General features: G+C 39.5%; 2 protein-coding genes across 2 annotated transcripts; one reads left to right on the top strand and one right to left on the bottom strand.

The window, feature by feature from the left end:
- Positions 1-4,318: 4,318 nt before the first annotated feature.
- Positions 4,319-8,269, top strand: LOC4336441 (probable metal-nicotianamine transporter YSL13). The gene is made up of 6 exons (NM_001419675.1): positions 4,319-4,855; positions 5,988-6,151; positions 6,244-6,341; positions 6,453-6,587; positions 6,694-6,883; positions 6,955-8,269. The coding sequence occupies exons 1-6, from the start codon at positions 4,381-4,383 to the stop codon at positions 8,065-8,067; spliced, it is 2,175 nt and encodes a 724-aa protein (NP_001406604.1). The 5' UTR covers positions 4,319-4,380; the 3' UTR covers positions 8,068-8,269.
- Positions 8,193-12,115, bottom strand: LOC4336440 (protein RETICULATA-RELATED 1, chloroplastic). The gene is given in 8 exon segments (NM_001419676.1): positions 8,193-8,981; positions 9,804-9,999; positions 10,375-10,439; positions 10,644-10,723; positions 10,855-10,924; positions 11,139-11,359; positions 11,445-11,543; positions 11,633-12,115. Coding segments are annotated over 7 exon segments (1,200 nt in total). The 5' UTR covers positions 12,104-12,115; the 3' UTR covers positions 8,193-8,981; positions 9,804-9,805.
- Positions 12,116-16,534: the final 4,419 nt, after the last annotated feature.

The following is a 16,534-nucleotide window of genomic DNA, read 5'->3' as shown; positions in this document are numbered from 1 at the left end:
CCGTGTAAAATATAGATACTTTCAGTGGTTTCATAAGAACTAAGAAAATATGTGTAATTGAGTGGTGTAAGATAATAATTGATTGAGAAAAGAAGATATGTGAAGAAAATTAATGGGAAATATTCGTGATTGGTAGAGGTGACAAGGTTAGTAAAGAAATAATTATATTTTAAGATAATTTGAACTAGCTGGGTGGCCCACGCAATTGCGCGGCTAGTACCCACAAAATTATCTATTTTTACACACGATTCTACTTAAAATTTATTAAATATCTATCTCGCTGTCTTAGAACTTTCAAAGATCGAACATTATCATCCCTGGGTTTCTAATTTCGTAGTTTTTAAAAGTCACATCCATTGCTATCCTTACTCCTTTGTTACCCTTTTATTTGTTGCACGGCTAGCACCCATCCAAAATTATCTATTTGTAAACATGGTTTTATTTAATTTTGTTAAATAGCCATCTAGCCGATGTTAAAAGATTGAATCTTATTATCATCGGGTTAATTTTTGAAAGTCAATAAGTCGCCACCCCTTACTTTTTTGCCGCTCATTTATTTGATTGTCCGACATGTCACAACTTTTATTCATCCTCTTTGGAACTTTGATATTTAGATCTTATAGTTTTTGTAGTTCATTTTCTTGTCGGTTGCCATATTTATATTTTTAGAAGTTACATGAAATGTCACCATTGTACTGCTCTACAATCCACCCGATGTCTGGTCTTAATTGTCATTGGAATTTAAAAAGTCAAATATGATGTTATGATTATCGTTGGTGTTTTTTTTTTACTTTTTAGAAGTCCCGTCAAACATCATGATTGCGCTCCTTGACGGCTTGCCCACTGCTGTTTCTTTTAATCGTCGTTGAGATTTTTAAAATCGAACCTAATCGTCATTTGATTTTGTTTTATTGTTTTTTAAATATCCTATCAACCGCTACACCCTATTCATTTATGACTCACCCGTTATCCCTTCCTCTTTATTGTAATTTACCATTGTTGTGTTACGGTTGTTCTTTTAATATTTCTTTATTTTTATTTTGAACTTTTGTTATTCATAAATTGTATTCTTTCTTAAACTTTTTTTTTATTTTTATAATTTCATAATTTATTTTTTTAATTTTAATTATTCACATGTTGTGTTATAGATGGTTTTTTCTTTTCATAGTCTTTATTATTTTCTTTCAAATTTAGTTATTTATAAATCATCTGAATCGTTGGGTGTACATTTGGTGATTAAAAAGGATCAAATAGATAAAGAGACAGTCGCTTCATTTTTTATTTGCAACAAATATATCAAAGTATGTTCTAAGTAGTTTTGAAGTGATTATAGACTGAAAAAATAATACTTACATGAGCACACGTATATGGCTTTCTGCCTACCTAGTTCCTGTTGCTTTTTTTTCCACCTGGAATCAAACCTATAACAGTTTTGAAATTGGATCTCAATTTATTCCGTCGAGCAGAGCAGGGCCGCTTTGTACTCCTGTATTAGCACAACAACTCTAATTCCTATATTCCTATATACGTGCTATATCTCAATCGTTAAATTATGAACCTTAAATTGTGAATCCACTGTAATCTAACCGTTTAATCTGACTGTCAATTTATAGCGGCTTGCACTAATCCATCTCCTGTGAAAAATATACACTAATTACAATATGTTGATATCATTTGTACTTTCATAAACATCAAAGAAACTTTTGGTGTTTGATGCATTTGCCAGTTGCAAGTATTGATCTGTTTATTGTAATGTCTATGTAAATATCATGTCTTTTTACTATGATCGGCTCCCGCTATCATTGGGTTCTGCCGCTCAAGCCCAATCGTTGTTGCTTGAAATCTACAGAATACATATGTGCAGCAGTGCAAGCTTTTTATATTTGGCAGCACAACTCTTGTCCGTGTAGGTTTGTAATTGAATTAGATTATACGTGTACTGTGTACACCGCTAAAGAAACAGCAAGGACAAAGACTCCTAGTATGTGAAAAATCTAGAATTGTAATCAATGGTTTTATTAATCTCGTATTGGGTTCTTATACGGACTCCTCTTTTAATATTGCTTATTTTTAATTCCGAATTTCAGTTATTTTTTTTATTGTATTTTTACTTGGACTCTTCTTTTCTTTTTCTTCGATTAATGTGGGAATTTCTAACCTCCACAGCGAACTCCTCTTTTAATATTGCTTATTTTTAATTCCGAATTTCAGTTATTTTTTAGATTGTATTTTTACTTGGACTCTTCTTTTCTTTTTCTTCGATTAATATAGGAATTTCTAGCCTCCACAGCGAACGTGGTGCCTTCTTTTCAAGCTGTCTTAATAATATAATAGATCCTAAAAATAGTTTTTAGCGGCTATACATATTTCAGGGCGAATGAAGTAATGTTAGGTGGTAAGTGGTAACCAATATCTTATATATCTATACAAGTGATCTGACTTAGTGTAGTTATCCTATATATCTGTACAAGTGATCCACTTAGTGTAGTTATTACCCAATTTCCTGCTTTGCTGTTAATCCACGTCATCCAAATAACCGATAGCCATCAGATCAAATCTCAACGGTCCAGATCTGGCTTATCACAGTCAAATCCCAAAGACATGGATCCTGTTTAGGATAGCCCACACGGGAAAGCCCAAGAAAAAGCCCATCCCGTCGTCCTCCCTCTCTTCCCCGCCGCACTAGCCTGTTCTGTGTCTTCTCCCGCAAAAGCACCACGCCGCCACACCAGCTCCTCCCCGCACCCCCGGCGCTTGAGCTCCTCACGTGCCGGCTAGGGGAATCGCCCCTTCCCCTCTTCTCCTACCCCCGTCGCGCCCCTCCTCCCCCACCGCTTCGCTTCCTCTCCCTTGGCTCGGCACCACCTCCCATGCAGCTGAATTGTCTCCTCGAGTTCTCTCCAGATGTGGAAACCGTCGAGTCAAACGCCCATGCATCAGTGTGTGGCGCCACTTCCTCTCCCATTGTTCCCCAGTCTGATGGCCTCCTCATATGATGATAATGTTTGTCTATAAATTGGATTGCTTGTGTTCTCCTAACTTGCATCTTCCGTGACCATGCGCCAGCATCACCAATCCCGTTTGGAACTTCGGATGCATTGGCGACCAAGCAGGTGTCATTTTCATTCCTCTCACTCTCCTTCCTTACTGTACCCCTTCTTATTTGTGTACATGTGCTCCTATTTTTCTGAAGTCAGAATTGCCTATATTGCAATTTGGGTTGAAAATTTATCTGCGTTTTCTGTGTAAATTCTGATTCTGATACGCAATTTTGTTGCATTTGGAACAAGAATGACGGTGAAAGGCATTGTCCTGTTATGGATCACGAGCAATCGATCAAATAATTCAGTATTTGATGTTCCATCTTTTTTTTTAACGGAAAACGGCACAAGAGTGTGCCTTTTCATTGAATATAGAAGGAGGAGGTTCCATCTATAATGTGTAGCAAATCGCAAATCTAACCATCATTTTATTATATAATCAGACAGGTACAGATTTTTGTAAAAATTACCTTATCCATCTTTGATGGGTAACACATTTTATTTTTTGAATTGAATCCTTTCTTCACTACCCCCAATCTGCTATATATGTGCACACTGCAGTACTGCACTGTTGTTTTTTCAAGCTAAACGTGAATTGTTTCAGTCCAGAACCAGACCATTGGATGGAAATATAGTCAATACGTGTTTTTTCAATGTTTATAGCAACCACAGTGGAACATCAGTACCTGTTCTCACAATATGGATTGACATCTGTTCATATATGCAGCGAATAATTATTGCTTCACCTATGCAATTCCTACCAGATTAGCGAGAACATTTGTATTTAATATCTGATTAAAACCAACCGTACAATTTTTCTTTTTGCTTTTCTTCCTGCCATATGGTTCATGTAGCATGTGAACAACATAAAGGTCATTTGAACTTACACATGAACCTGTTAGATTGATTGGCTTTATTTTTAAACCTTTTCTTCAATCATACTTCACATAATGACCCGCAGCAACGCGCGGGTATCATCTAGTTTTCATTATAATTGAGACTGTAAATCTCGTCTACTTTCTCAGTCCTAAAAAGAATTCAATCTAAGTTTGAACCTGGACACATAAATTTAGGATTGGGTTTTGTTGAGGGAGTATTAATCCCGTCCACCGTGTCGTGTGAAGGCTACGTCACTCAGCCGTCAGTTACTCGTCAAATCACCAATTTCACCAGCCGTCGGTCCAACGGCCACGTCATCGTTATCTTGACCGGCCCGTCAGTGTCATCGAATTGGGGCCCATCCCCTCATATAATCCAACGGCCTACGCGTGCTCCTTGCCGCCTGGAGCTGGAAGCCTTGTAAGTGGAACAGAGACAGTCAGCTCCAGCCACTGCTCCCATGGCGACCGTTCCTACGCCGAGCGAGGCCCACGGCGGCGCGACGCCGACGGCCGCCGACGTGGAGATGGTGGAGGCGAGCGAGCTCCGTCGGCGGGGCAAGCCCAGCGGCGACCGTGCGACGGGGCCGTCCCGAGACGGGGCCGCCGCGGCGGCGGAGGAGGCGGCGGCGCCGTCGGTGGAGCGCGTGTTCGCGGACAGGCCCGTGCCGTCGTGGCGGGAGCAGCTGACGGTGCGCGCGTTCGTGGTGAGCTTCTTCCTGGTCATCATGTTCAGCGTCATCGTGATGAAGCTGAACCTCACCACCGGCATCATCCCGTCGCTCAACGTCTCCGCCGGCCTCCTCGGCTTCTTCTTCGTCCGCCTCTGGACGGCGGCCATCGAGAGGGTGGGGCTCCTCCGGCAGCCGTTCACGCGCCAGGAGAACACCGTCATCCAGACCTGCGTCGTCGCCGGCTACGACATCGCCTTCAGCGGTAAATCCTTTTTCACATCGTACCCTTTACCAGTATTCTCCGATTCTTGTGCTATCTTGTCCATCAATTTCGCTGCTGTAGAAAATTCTTCCTTTTCATGGCGATTTAAACTTACCTTTTCTTTTAACCAGAGGCGATCTAATTTACTACTGATTGTCTGTCTTAGTCCATTTTGTTGGAGGCGATCTATTTTACTACTGATTGTCTATCTTAGTCCTTTATTTTGTTCTTTGTGTTATTGGATCAGTGGGTGCATATAGTATATTAAAATATATCGGAAAAAGTACGAAAATATATCCGCTAGTAGTTACTTCTAGATAGGCCAAAATAGCGAAATGGTTTTTTTCGCGGGCTGGTCACGGTCAATATTCCAAATGATGAAGAGCGACATGCTTGGAAGTAACAAAGTTCAGATATAGACATATAGTACCAGTATTTCTCAATTGCTACAATTTTTTATGTACAAGGTCTTCTGTTTCTACCAGCTTTTATTTCTTAAAGGAAGAGTCTGCGAGACTGTGACATGCTATTATCATTTAATCTACTGGAGTAATGATCAAATAGATTAAAATTAAGTATTAATATTGACGATGGGCAGTAGTACTAGACAACTGAAAATGAGGTTCCCATCAACAGTCCGTGTTCATTTTTTCTTCAGTCCAAAGGGACTAATTGAGAGTAGAAGCTGTACAAGGACCGAAAACCAGAAAACACCAAAAAATATAAAAAATCTATGAAGCTAAGCTCATTTTTCTACCAATACTTTAAGTGCTTGTTATAGTATCAAAACAAAACTGTAAGTCAACATTAGCATAGCTAGTCTAGTATTCTATCAAAAATCAGTGTAGAAATAAGCAATCCCTCCGTTTTATATTATAAGTCGTTTGACTTTTTTCCTAACCAAATTTTATTAAGTTTGATTAAGTTTATAGAAAAAATTCGTAATATCTAAAATATCAAAATAATTTTATTAAATCTAACATTGAATGTATTTTCATGATATGTTTATTTTGTTATAAACTTGATCAAAATTAAAAAAGTTTGACTAAGAAAAAATTAAACGGCTTATAATATGAATCGGATGGAGACATGGAGTACTTATTTCACATGGTAACTTCTCCATTTATTTCAGGCGGCTTTGGTAACTACATATTGTCCATGAGTGAAAGAATCGCTGGGCTGGGAACCGAGGCAAATAATGCTCAAAACATAAAAAATCCCCATCTAGGATGGATAATTGGTTTTCTGTTCTTGGTCAGCTTCATTGGGCTCTTTGGTCTTGTGCCCTTGAGAAAGGTCAAGTTATTCTATATCCTCCATCCATTTTTTCTTTAAGCAACCATATGGTCATGTGGACATCATTTTAACCAAATTCAACACCTCTTCAGGTTATGATCATTGACTACAAGCTAACTTATCCAAGCGGCACTGCAACTGCCTTCCTCATAAACGGCTTTCACACGCCCCATGGAGCCAAGATTGCAGCGTAAATATTGAATACCTACCCTCATTTGTCCATGACTCCATGTTCATCTATGTGCGCTCTTCAGATATGCATGGTGTGATTTATATTGGTATTTGCCTGCTTTTTTTTCAGGAAGCAAGTAAAGAAACTCGGTATATTCTTCATCCTCAGCTTCTTCTGGGGTTTCTTTCAGTGGTTCTACACAGCTACCGATGATTGCGGATTCCATAAATTCCCATCACTAGGCCTTCAAGCTTTCCAACACAAGTAAAGATTGCAACCCTGCAAGAACTCATCCAACATCATTTTTTAGTTCTGAAAACCGCATTCTTTTCCGTTCTACTCTTATATGAACATTGTTTTTCTTTTGAAGGTTCTTCTTTGACTTCTCACCTACTTATGTCGGAGTGGGAATGATTTGCCCACACATTGTTAACGTATCTGTTCTCCTTGGAGGGATCCTCTCATGGGGCATCATGTGGCCTCTCATAGCCAAGAAAAGGGGAGATTGGTTTTCTGCTGATCTCCCTGACGGTAGTCTTCATGGAATGCAAGGGTACCGGGTGAGAATACGTTCTTATATAGAATGCTTATTACTGAGCTTTTCTGCTACTAAGTCCAGTTGTTGTTACAGGTCTTCATAGCCATTGCCTTGATTCTTGGGGATGGCCTCTACAACTTTCTCAAGATGATTATTCTCACAGCCTTCTCGCTAAGATCTCAAATCAAGAAGAAAAATGCTAGTACACTTCCAGTCTCTGATGATGGCATGGTTACCACTACTGCAGCTGTCTCATACGACGAGGAGCGGCGCAACGAACTCTTTGTCAAAGATCAAATTCCATGGTACGTTGCATATGGAGGCTATGCTGTTGTTGCTGCCATTTCTATCGGTACTGTCCCGCAGATAATCCCACAGCTGAAGTGGTACCAAATCTTGGTAGCCTATATCGTCGCGCCAATTCTTGCCTTCTGCAATGCCTACGGAACTGGCCTCACTGACTGGTCTCTTGTTACAACCTATGGAAAGCTTGCAATCTTTGCATTTGGTGCATGGACCGGTGCTTCACATGGTGGTGTTCTTGCTGGCCTGGCTGCCTGTGGTGTGATGATGAACATTGTGTCTACTGCTGCTGACCTGATGCAGGACTTCAAAACAGGGTACCTCACACTGGCCTCACCCAGGTCAATGTTCGTCAGCCAAGTCATTGGCACTGCAATGGGCTGTGTCATTGCTCCCTGTGTGTTCTGGCTTTTCTACAAGGCCTTTGATAATATTGGCATCAGTGGCAGCGATTACCCAGCGCCAAATGCTGCCGTCTTCCGGAGCATAGCGATACTAGGTGTTGATGGCTTCTCCTCGCTTCCAAAGAACTGCCTCAATCTCTGTTACGCGTTCTTTGCTGCTGCAATTGTCGTCAACCTGATAAGAGATCTTGTGCCAAAGGTGTCAAGGTTTATACCGATCCCGATGGCTATGGCGATACCTTTCTACATAGGATCATATTTCGCGATTGATATGTTCATCGGGACAGTCATATTGTTTGTCTGGCAACGAGTGGACAGGGCGAAAGCAGACACGTATGGACCTGCAGTCGCTTCAGGCATGATATGTGGTGATGGAATTTGGGTTTTGCCTCAGTCGGTGCTTGCTCTTGCCAAGGTGAAGCCTCCAATCTGCATGAAGTTTCTGTCGAGAAGGACGAATGACAAAGTGGATGCTTTTCTTACAACATTGGGAAAATAAGTTGCAACAACGATTCTGATGAAGAAAAGATTCAGTTGAACATTATTACATTAGCCCGTGTATATATTGGATAATTTTCTTTTTTTTTCCAGCAGATCCATGTCAGTAAGAATCCAATGAAGTGTGGCATACTATACGATAGTAGATAAATAAGTGTGTACAGAGACAAGAATGGGAATAAATTATCTTGTTTACGTTATTCTCTGCGATCTGATCTGCTCTGGATGCATATGCATGATGATAGGCTTAAGTTGCAGTAAGATTGTTGTCAATTGTACCTGTGTCCTTCACTCGAGTACTCGTCTGAAGTTGAAACTGAAAGAGAGTGCACAACACTAGCACTGATTCAGGTGCTCCAGCGCCAGGCGAGCCATGCATGTACAAAATGTGCACGAGCATGACCTATCTGCCTCCAGAATCTGATTATCCAGTTTCTCCCCTATCTGCTTCATCATCAGTCTTATGCCTCTCCGCCTCACTCGTCACCTACAAATTCGACGAACAGGTGGACCCAAAATTTGGCAATACCCCAAGACATAGATGTACTCCACACATGTATAGCACGAAACAGAGAAATTATTTGAGGGACATATCCGGTCCTTACTTGCTGTAAGACAAAAGTGTTGTATCAATCATTAATGCACATTTGATGAACAACTTTCATGTTTGTCCCAAACAGCTAAACAAGGGAGGGAGCAGTTAAAATAAAATATTTTTTTGGCACATGCATGCCAACCTTGTGATGCGACGTGCTTCATACGCTCTTCAAACAAGCAAATGAGTTCCTAGCCTCCACTGTTCCACATAGCTGCTGCTGTTGCTGCTTCTTCTGTCCCAAAGAATGTAAAGAACAGAAAGCAAAAGCTTCGCCCATTTTTCATGCTTGAGGCAAAAATAAAATGCTGTTTCATAAGCTGCAAAATTAAATAATTAGAGCTAGTCCAAAATCTTGGAAATGATGCAAGACAAATAGACATAGCCCCAAAGCATGCAATGTCAACAACTGAGCTACTAGTACACAGAGTTGATCTTACTCTTATTTTCCAAGGTAAACATAAGCTAGGTATGAATATATATTTAAATATAGCAGCTGTTGACTAAATTTAAATGTTAATCATCTACCAAGTATTTAAATGACATTGAAAAATCTCTAGAAGTTGCAACCACAAGTATTTTCAGACCACAGGCTTTCAGGTTTTTAGCTTTCATTTCGAATTTGACCGTCATTTCATAGTTCCAGATTATCCATAGTAGAAGACATATGCTTGAGGCCCAAAGTTGCAGATTGGCCAGCTACACCGTGCCTACAGTTTGTGCAACCACTCAAGATACCCATGCCATACCTGACTTTACGCATCAACAATTGTACTCTTCTCCCATGCAACAAAAAAAAAAAACCACATACGCACACACACACACACACACAATTGTACTCTTCTAGCTACGGATTTAACATAAAATTTTGTCAGTTCATGCTAGCCCTGATGATCTAGGGCTATCTTGAAGAAATGGAGGCACTAAGACTTAAATTCAGATTATCTACTACTGCAAATGAAGGAATGCTACTTTTTACAAAGAGAGATTCCTGTACATCAGCAGATATACAGATATAGTCTACATTGCATACATGCGCAAAATGACTACTCCGAACAAAGGTAAGTTTCCTTTTTTGCAAGCAACCTCAAGATTTCAAATAATATTTGATAAAAAAAAACAGTTCAAACAGGAGTACTCACCATTATTGAACACCACTCCATCGTGCCCAATCAACGAACTGCATCCCACCATAGATATTGTTGGCAAAACGGACACCAACAGTGAAAGCCATTGCAACAGGTGGCACACGTTTCGCAATAGGTGATGTCTCAACTACTCGCTCCAGACCATTGATGATCTGATAGCGCGTATTAGATGATACAGCAAGGAACACACCTATATGTCAATACAACTTGTCAGATGAATATTAATTAAAACAATTGTCAGATGAATACAGGAATAAAGAACGTGCCTTATGCTAGTTCACACGTAAAGATAACATAAGCAATTGCTGTAGTAGGAAAAAGAATAATATGAACTTTTGCTATCTTAGCATATCTTATCTGACATAGGACATAAATATTGAAATACATCATAAACCAAAGTTAGCAGAAACTTCAGCCATTAAATAAAGATATAAGCCCCTCTCTATGTTAAATCTGCTGATGGATGCCTCTCTAGTAGACATCATCGCATCGAAACATCTATCTGTTTGTGCATATAACTTGGACCAAATAAAGTAATACAAATAGAAACAGATGGTAGTCATACCCCATAGAGCAGCACTTTTAATTAGTGGAGGGACAGGGATATCCTCATCTGATTTTTTGACACTCCTGAAAAAAAAAAGAAACAGCAATACAGCATAACACAGTCAACAAAGCAGAAAATATAATCCATAAAAATGTTCATCAACAATAGCATGAACACAACATGGCATATGTATGAAAGTACAGCATATGGACTGATTATGGAATTAGTGTACAATTGAACAAAAATATTACAAATTTTGGACAAAAGAACAATATCATAGACAGTACCTCTTGGCAGTCATTATCATATTGGCAATTCCTTGACCAATGATACCACATACAAATCCAACCGAGCCATACAAGACACCCTGCAAATAAAACGATAAGCAGTTGGGCCAATCCAAAAACAGTGTGATGATGCTCCAGCAGTTAGAAATTATAAATCTGATATAGATCAATCCAAATTCAGGATAAACACATATCATATAAGATTTGCTACCTTATAAAAGAATGTTCCAATTCTTTGCTGAACTGTGAATCTGCAGCCTGGCCTTTCAGCTTCAAAAACACTGCAAGAGAGTCCAAACAGAATGAAACCAAAATCCAATTAATACTACTGCTGCTGCAGTTGCGGACTCACAACATGAACAACTGCACTGTTTCATTCTTTCTCACGCTATGTTCCATGGAACAACAAACTAGACAAATGTTTATTTTAGTTTATTTCCATAATTCACTACCAATTTCTATAGGCACTTAATAACAGAAGAAATAACTTTTAACCTGCTTGGCAAAGATCCAGCCATCCTGTTGAATCTCCCAAAAGGACCAGTCGAAGCAGATGCCTTTCCAAATCTCACGTACGGAGCCAACAGCCCCACAAGTGCAATATCAACTACCACTCCCACTAGAAGGTCTGCGGCGTACAGCTCAAACTCCGCCCAGAAATCCTCCCCCCTCTTCTGCACCTCCGCAAACGTGGCGCAGCACGAGTCAATCACAACCTGCATCGAATGCAAAATCCTCAACACTCCGTAGGACTACAATCGAAACTCCTCAGCTTAAACAACAAACCAATCACGCGCGCACCTCTGTTCCAACTTTGAAGAGGAATGATGGGTCGGCTAGCATTCGGTTGCGGAGCATCGAGAATGCCCGGATCATCGCGGCTAGAGGCCATGGCCCTGCCTAAGATATAAAAAGGGGCACGAAACTACATTCTTACAAACATTTTTTTTCTACCTTCTCACAAACAATTCTTCTGCAATTCGGATTACCTGCAGATCGAAGTAGCGGAGCAACAGGACTTCCCGGATGCCAGCATCCTTGGCCGCCTCCATCATGTCGGCCGGGAGCGAGACGCCGCGTGCCGCGGCGAGGCGCAGCACCTCATCGAACCCGAGCAGGGGCCCGAACTCGGCCTCCTCGTAGTCGTCGTCGTCGTCGCCGCCGCCGCTGCCGCTGCCGCCGCCTCCACCCTTGCCGCTGTTTCCTCCGGAGCCGCTCCCGCGGTCCCCCGCGGCGCCCGATCCGTCGCCGGTGGTGGCGCGTGGGGCTTGTGGCCCGGAGCAGGAGAGGGAATGGGGTTTGGGGGGCAGTGGGGAGAATAGCCTGGGTGAGAGCTCGCGAGAGGGGTTTGATGGGGAGGAGGAGGAGGAGGAGATCGCGACGGCGGCGGCGGAGGCCGCGGAGGAGGAGGAGGAAGCGGCGGCGAGGGAGGAGAGGGAAGGGGAGGCGGCGAAGGCCATGGTAGCGGAAGCGGCGGCTGCCGCGGCTGGATGCGAGGGTTTTAAGGTTTTCGCAAGTTTGGACTGTTCCAACCTTATTTGCCAACTTATCAATTTACGAAATAGACTATTTGCTTCATGCTTTAACTATTTTACAGTAGCTCCGTCTCAAAATATAAGTATTTTTTAAGTACGAATTTATATAATTATATGTTCAGATTCATAACTAAAAGTTATTATATTTTAGGACATAGATAATACTTTATTTATAAAGGTATTTAATTTTTTTTATTATTATCAAGCAGCTATTCTTTCTATCATAAAATATAAGGACGAAGGAAGTAATCTGCAATAATAATCTAACTCAAACGAACTCTCATTTGGAAAAAAAATAATAGACCTTCAAACCGGAAAGATTTCAGCTTCCTTTGATGGTAGAGAATGAATCGTGTTTGGTTTAAAATGTACCAATGTGTTATAAATATTGAGGGCTGCTAAAATTTTAGTTGGGTACGATGTCGGTGAAGTATTTGATTTCCCGTTAAATTTTTATTGATTCTGTACGTAACTAGTTTTAGCCTATATGTTCTAGTTTTATTTCAAAAATTATTAAAAACTTATTACTAGAAGATTCAACTTTTTTACATAAATCCTAGGATGATCTAACCTTAAAGGACAACTTTGGGTGATTGGAAGAATTGTTGTCCCTACACGAAAGGAAAAATATTGAAAAGAAAACGATTCCAATAGAACATGTATGAAAATGCGGAAATGCTTCCTATCAGACGTTTGACGCAACAAATAAAAATCGGACAGGCAAACGACTACTTTCTTATCCACTCCACACATCCATACATATTATAATGATCTTATAAATAATTTTATATCTACTTATCCAATCTGTAATATAATCACATCATTACATTCCGATAAAAGAAAAACGTATGTTTCAATCCGTTAAGTTTAATGTTTCAGACACGATAGCAATATGTTTCATTGTGAGTTTTCATTATGTTTCATAGAAAAGTTAAATGTTTAAGTACTTGATTTTTTTTCACCACGTATAATGCTTCACGCTGAAAAAGTATGAGACGCATATGCCTCACACACACTCTCTCTCTCTCTCATAAATTTTATTGACTTTCTCCCCACACCATGCATGCATGCACCTATTTAGTGGTTTTAAAAATCTTTTTCTTCCAAACTACTTAACCGATGAGCGATTCGATCACCCATTGAATTTGTTATAATTAAATCTTTATAACAAGATATCACATAATTATATTATAATGAAAGAAAAACATATGTTTCAAACCATGTGTTTTTATCTTGTTTCACAAAATTTTTATATGTTTCAGAGGCTGATTTTTCTGTTTCACCATGTATAACTTAATGTTGCACCAACGGTCAACTGAATATTTGACCGTTCGATTTTTTTTTTACAACATCGGACGTCCAATTTGTAACTCTCTTCGTGAAAATGTTTTCATAAAAGTTACTTTCTCCCTCCGTCTGAGAGAGTAGAACGGTGTTTTTCTTTTTCTTTTTACACAGCGAACTGTGACTATGTGGGCACGACCACACGATGTTCTCTCTCTGCACTACTTTGGACATATATAGATTAGTCATATGATCTCTTTTATAAGTTGGCATTTTTCTTTTATAACTTTTTAGAAAAAAAAAGGTGCTAACTGGTCTTTCTAGAACTTTTTTGATCGATCATTGTTTCTACCGGCCGGAGAACTCAGTTTTACTATCGGATATGATATCATTGGCTCTCATCTTTTGATTCCTATCATCATATGCAATGCTAAAAAAAATTAATTTAATTTTAAAGTTGTTTTTGTTTTTTTTTCTCATCATAGTTTCTCCTACAACATTGTTATTTAAGTCGTTAAAAACATAAATGTAAAACTTTTAATCATAAATTATATATCTAGCTAATACGTCACTTGGCATATATATTTTCCGCATATGCCCGTCCTATGAGGCTGATTGTTTCTTTTAAGATGAGATTATCTTCTTTTAGTAGGCAATGGCCATGCAAATTGGTCTTTCTTTTGGCGTAAGCTTCGGATGCAGTAAAGTCCAAGTGGAATCTGATTGCATGGAAGTAGTGGATGCATGCTCTAGAGATGACTCCTTGTCTCTGGAGTCGCAACAACGCGATTTATATAGATTGTAATGCTCTTGCTCGGAATATCGGGAAGGTTGAGTTACAGCATTGTTTAAGAGAAGCAAATAAGGTAGCTCATAGCTTAGCTAAGCACACTTTTGATAATATATTACTATCTCAGTTTTTTAATAGATGATGTCGTTGACTTTTTCTCACATATTTGATCATTCGTCTTATTCAAAAAATTTATGCAAATGTATGAGATATAAATCACACTTAAAGTACTATGAGTGATAAAACAACTCATAACAAAATAAATTATAATTACGTAATTTTTTTGAATAAGACGAATGGTCAAACATGTGAGAAAAAGTCAACGGTGTCATCTATTAAAAAACGGAGGGAGTATCTTATAACTGGATCGACGAACCCCCTACCTTCATTTTAGGTAATTTATTGGACGATGTAATCATTGTCTCATATTAATAAAGCTTGCTAAAAAAAAGGATGAGATCATTTTTTGCTTTTATCCTACAGATTCATTGATTACCCATATCTCATAATAAGATAAGACGAATTATTAACGAATAAAAATTAATTAATAAGTAAAATTTTTATACATGTGTTCCTAGCGACTTAAAAATCAGTAATGAAAAATAAACAACATTGAAATATCTCAAAATCAACTTTAAAATGAAGATTGAAAATTTAAATACTGGCCTTGGCTTTGATTTATTAGGATAAATATAATGAGGCTCCAAGTTGGATTTTGCAGGTTTCCTTCAACTTTGGAATATTCAATAGAGTTTTCGGACATGTATGAGTAGTTAGTGCTACTATTTATTAGTATTTGAGTTTTCAGTTTAGGAGTTTCATCAAGACACTGTGAGTGTTGTTTGGTACATATGTTAGCCCGGTAGCTTCGGTTTAGGAGTTCAGCTCCTAGTGTATAGTTTAGTCCTCTTTTTGTTGGTGTATTCCTCGCTCCCCAGACAGCCGTGGAGTGTTACAGTTGTATTTATTTATTTCATCTAGGATATTACGTGCAAAACTTTTATGTGTTAAAAAAACATAACGAAGAATAGTCTTTTCATTTGTGTCACTCATATAGGAGTGGATATCGAGCTGGCTCGGCTCAGCTCGGTCCGGCTCGTTCATTAGGATAACGAGCCGACGTCACTCATATAGGAGTGGATATCGAGCTGGCTTGGCTCAGCTCGGTCCGGCTCGTTCATTAGGATAACGAGCTAGCTCGGCTCGTTATCCTAACGGGTTAGAATGCTAGCTTGGCTCAGCTCTGCTGCAAGTTCGATCTAGCTCGTTTAGCTCGTAAGCTATTGGGGCAAGAGAGAAGGGAGTTTTTTTAGCTGGCAACCACGGGAAGGAGCTCAACCTCATCGGCACCATGACCACGGGGATGAGCTTACCGGCGACCACGGGGAGGAATAGAGGAGCTCGATGGTGGATGACGAAATTTTGAAAACTTTTGACTTAAGATTTGAAAGTTTTATATTCAAATTTAAAAACTTTCAACTTAGATTTGAAAATTTTTTAAATCGAATTTAAAAGCTCGACTCAATTTGAAAACTTTTGACTCAAATTTAAAACTTTTAACTTACAATTGAAAACTTTTAAGTTAATATTTGAAAACTTTAAGGTCAAGATTAATTCAAGCTTTGAATTTTATGTTGAAAGTTTTCTAAATTTAAGTTAAGTGTTTTGAATTTTGAATGGAAGTTTTGAAAATTATGTTGAAAGTTTTCTAAATTTAAGTTAAGTGTTTTGAATTTTGAATGGAAATTTTGAAAATTAAATTGAAACACGTACTGGGCAGACACGTCAGCTCCCAGCTCCCACGGGCATGTGGGAGAAACGGAGCTGGCACGTCCGCGCAAACGCACGGCCCCCGGCCAGCAAACGCACAGCCTGCACATGCCCTGATCACCAATTAACCATCTCCCTCTAAAAGAAGGCATTAATAACCCGAGTTTAATTGTTTTTTCTGGCGTGCCATTTTACAGAACTGTCTGAACAGACAATCTGGCCTGCTCCAAGATAGTGCGGCCCCAGGACAGTAGGAGCAGTGCATCCATTTCACCTTCAAGGACATGTTTCCAAAAACGGCACGTAAATGAGCAAATACGAGCGTACTATACAACCAGGGACCTGTAGGCACTGTAGTAATCAAATGTGCAATCCAACGGTTGTCACTGTTCCGTAATTTCACCGAAGGTTTGGGCAAACAGTACTACTACATTCATATCTCACAGAACAACGAGTAAATGTGGCCGATGATCCTCTGCCAAATGCAATCCAACAGTTGACAGGAGAAAGAA

The sequence above is a fragment of the Oryza sativa genome, chromosome 4 (genome assembly GCF_034140825.1).
Source record: "Oryza sativa Japonica Group chromosome 4, ASM3414082v1".
Lineage (NCBI taxonomy): Eukaryota > Viridiplantae > Streptophyta > Magnoliopsida > Poales > Poaceae > Oryza > Oryza sativa.
Note: the sequence above shows the minus strand (reverse complement) of the source record. Positions and strands in the feature narration are given on the sequence as shown.

What these genes read in the sequence shown, in the direction of transcription:
- LOC4336441 (NM_001419675.1), top strand. Translation starts at nt 4,381, where the DNA reads ATGGCGACCGTTCCTACGCCGAGCGAGGCCCACGGCGGCGCGACGCCG. An exon ending in CTTCAAGCTTTCCAACACAA is followed by an intron (nt 6,588 to 6,693) that starts GTAAAGATTGCA and finishes TTTCTTTTGAAG; the next exon opens with GTTCTTCTTTGACTTCTCAC. An exon ending in ATGGAATGCAAGGGTACCGG is followed by an intron (nt 6,884 to 6,954) that starts GTGAGAATACGT and finishes TTGTTGTTACAG; the next exon opens with GTCTTCATAGCCATTGCCTT.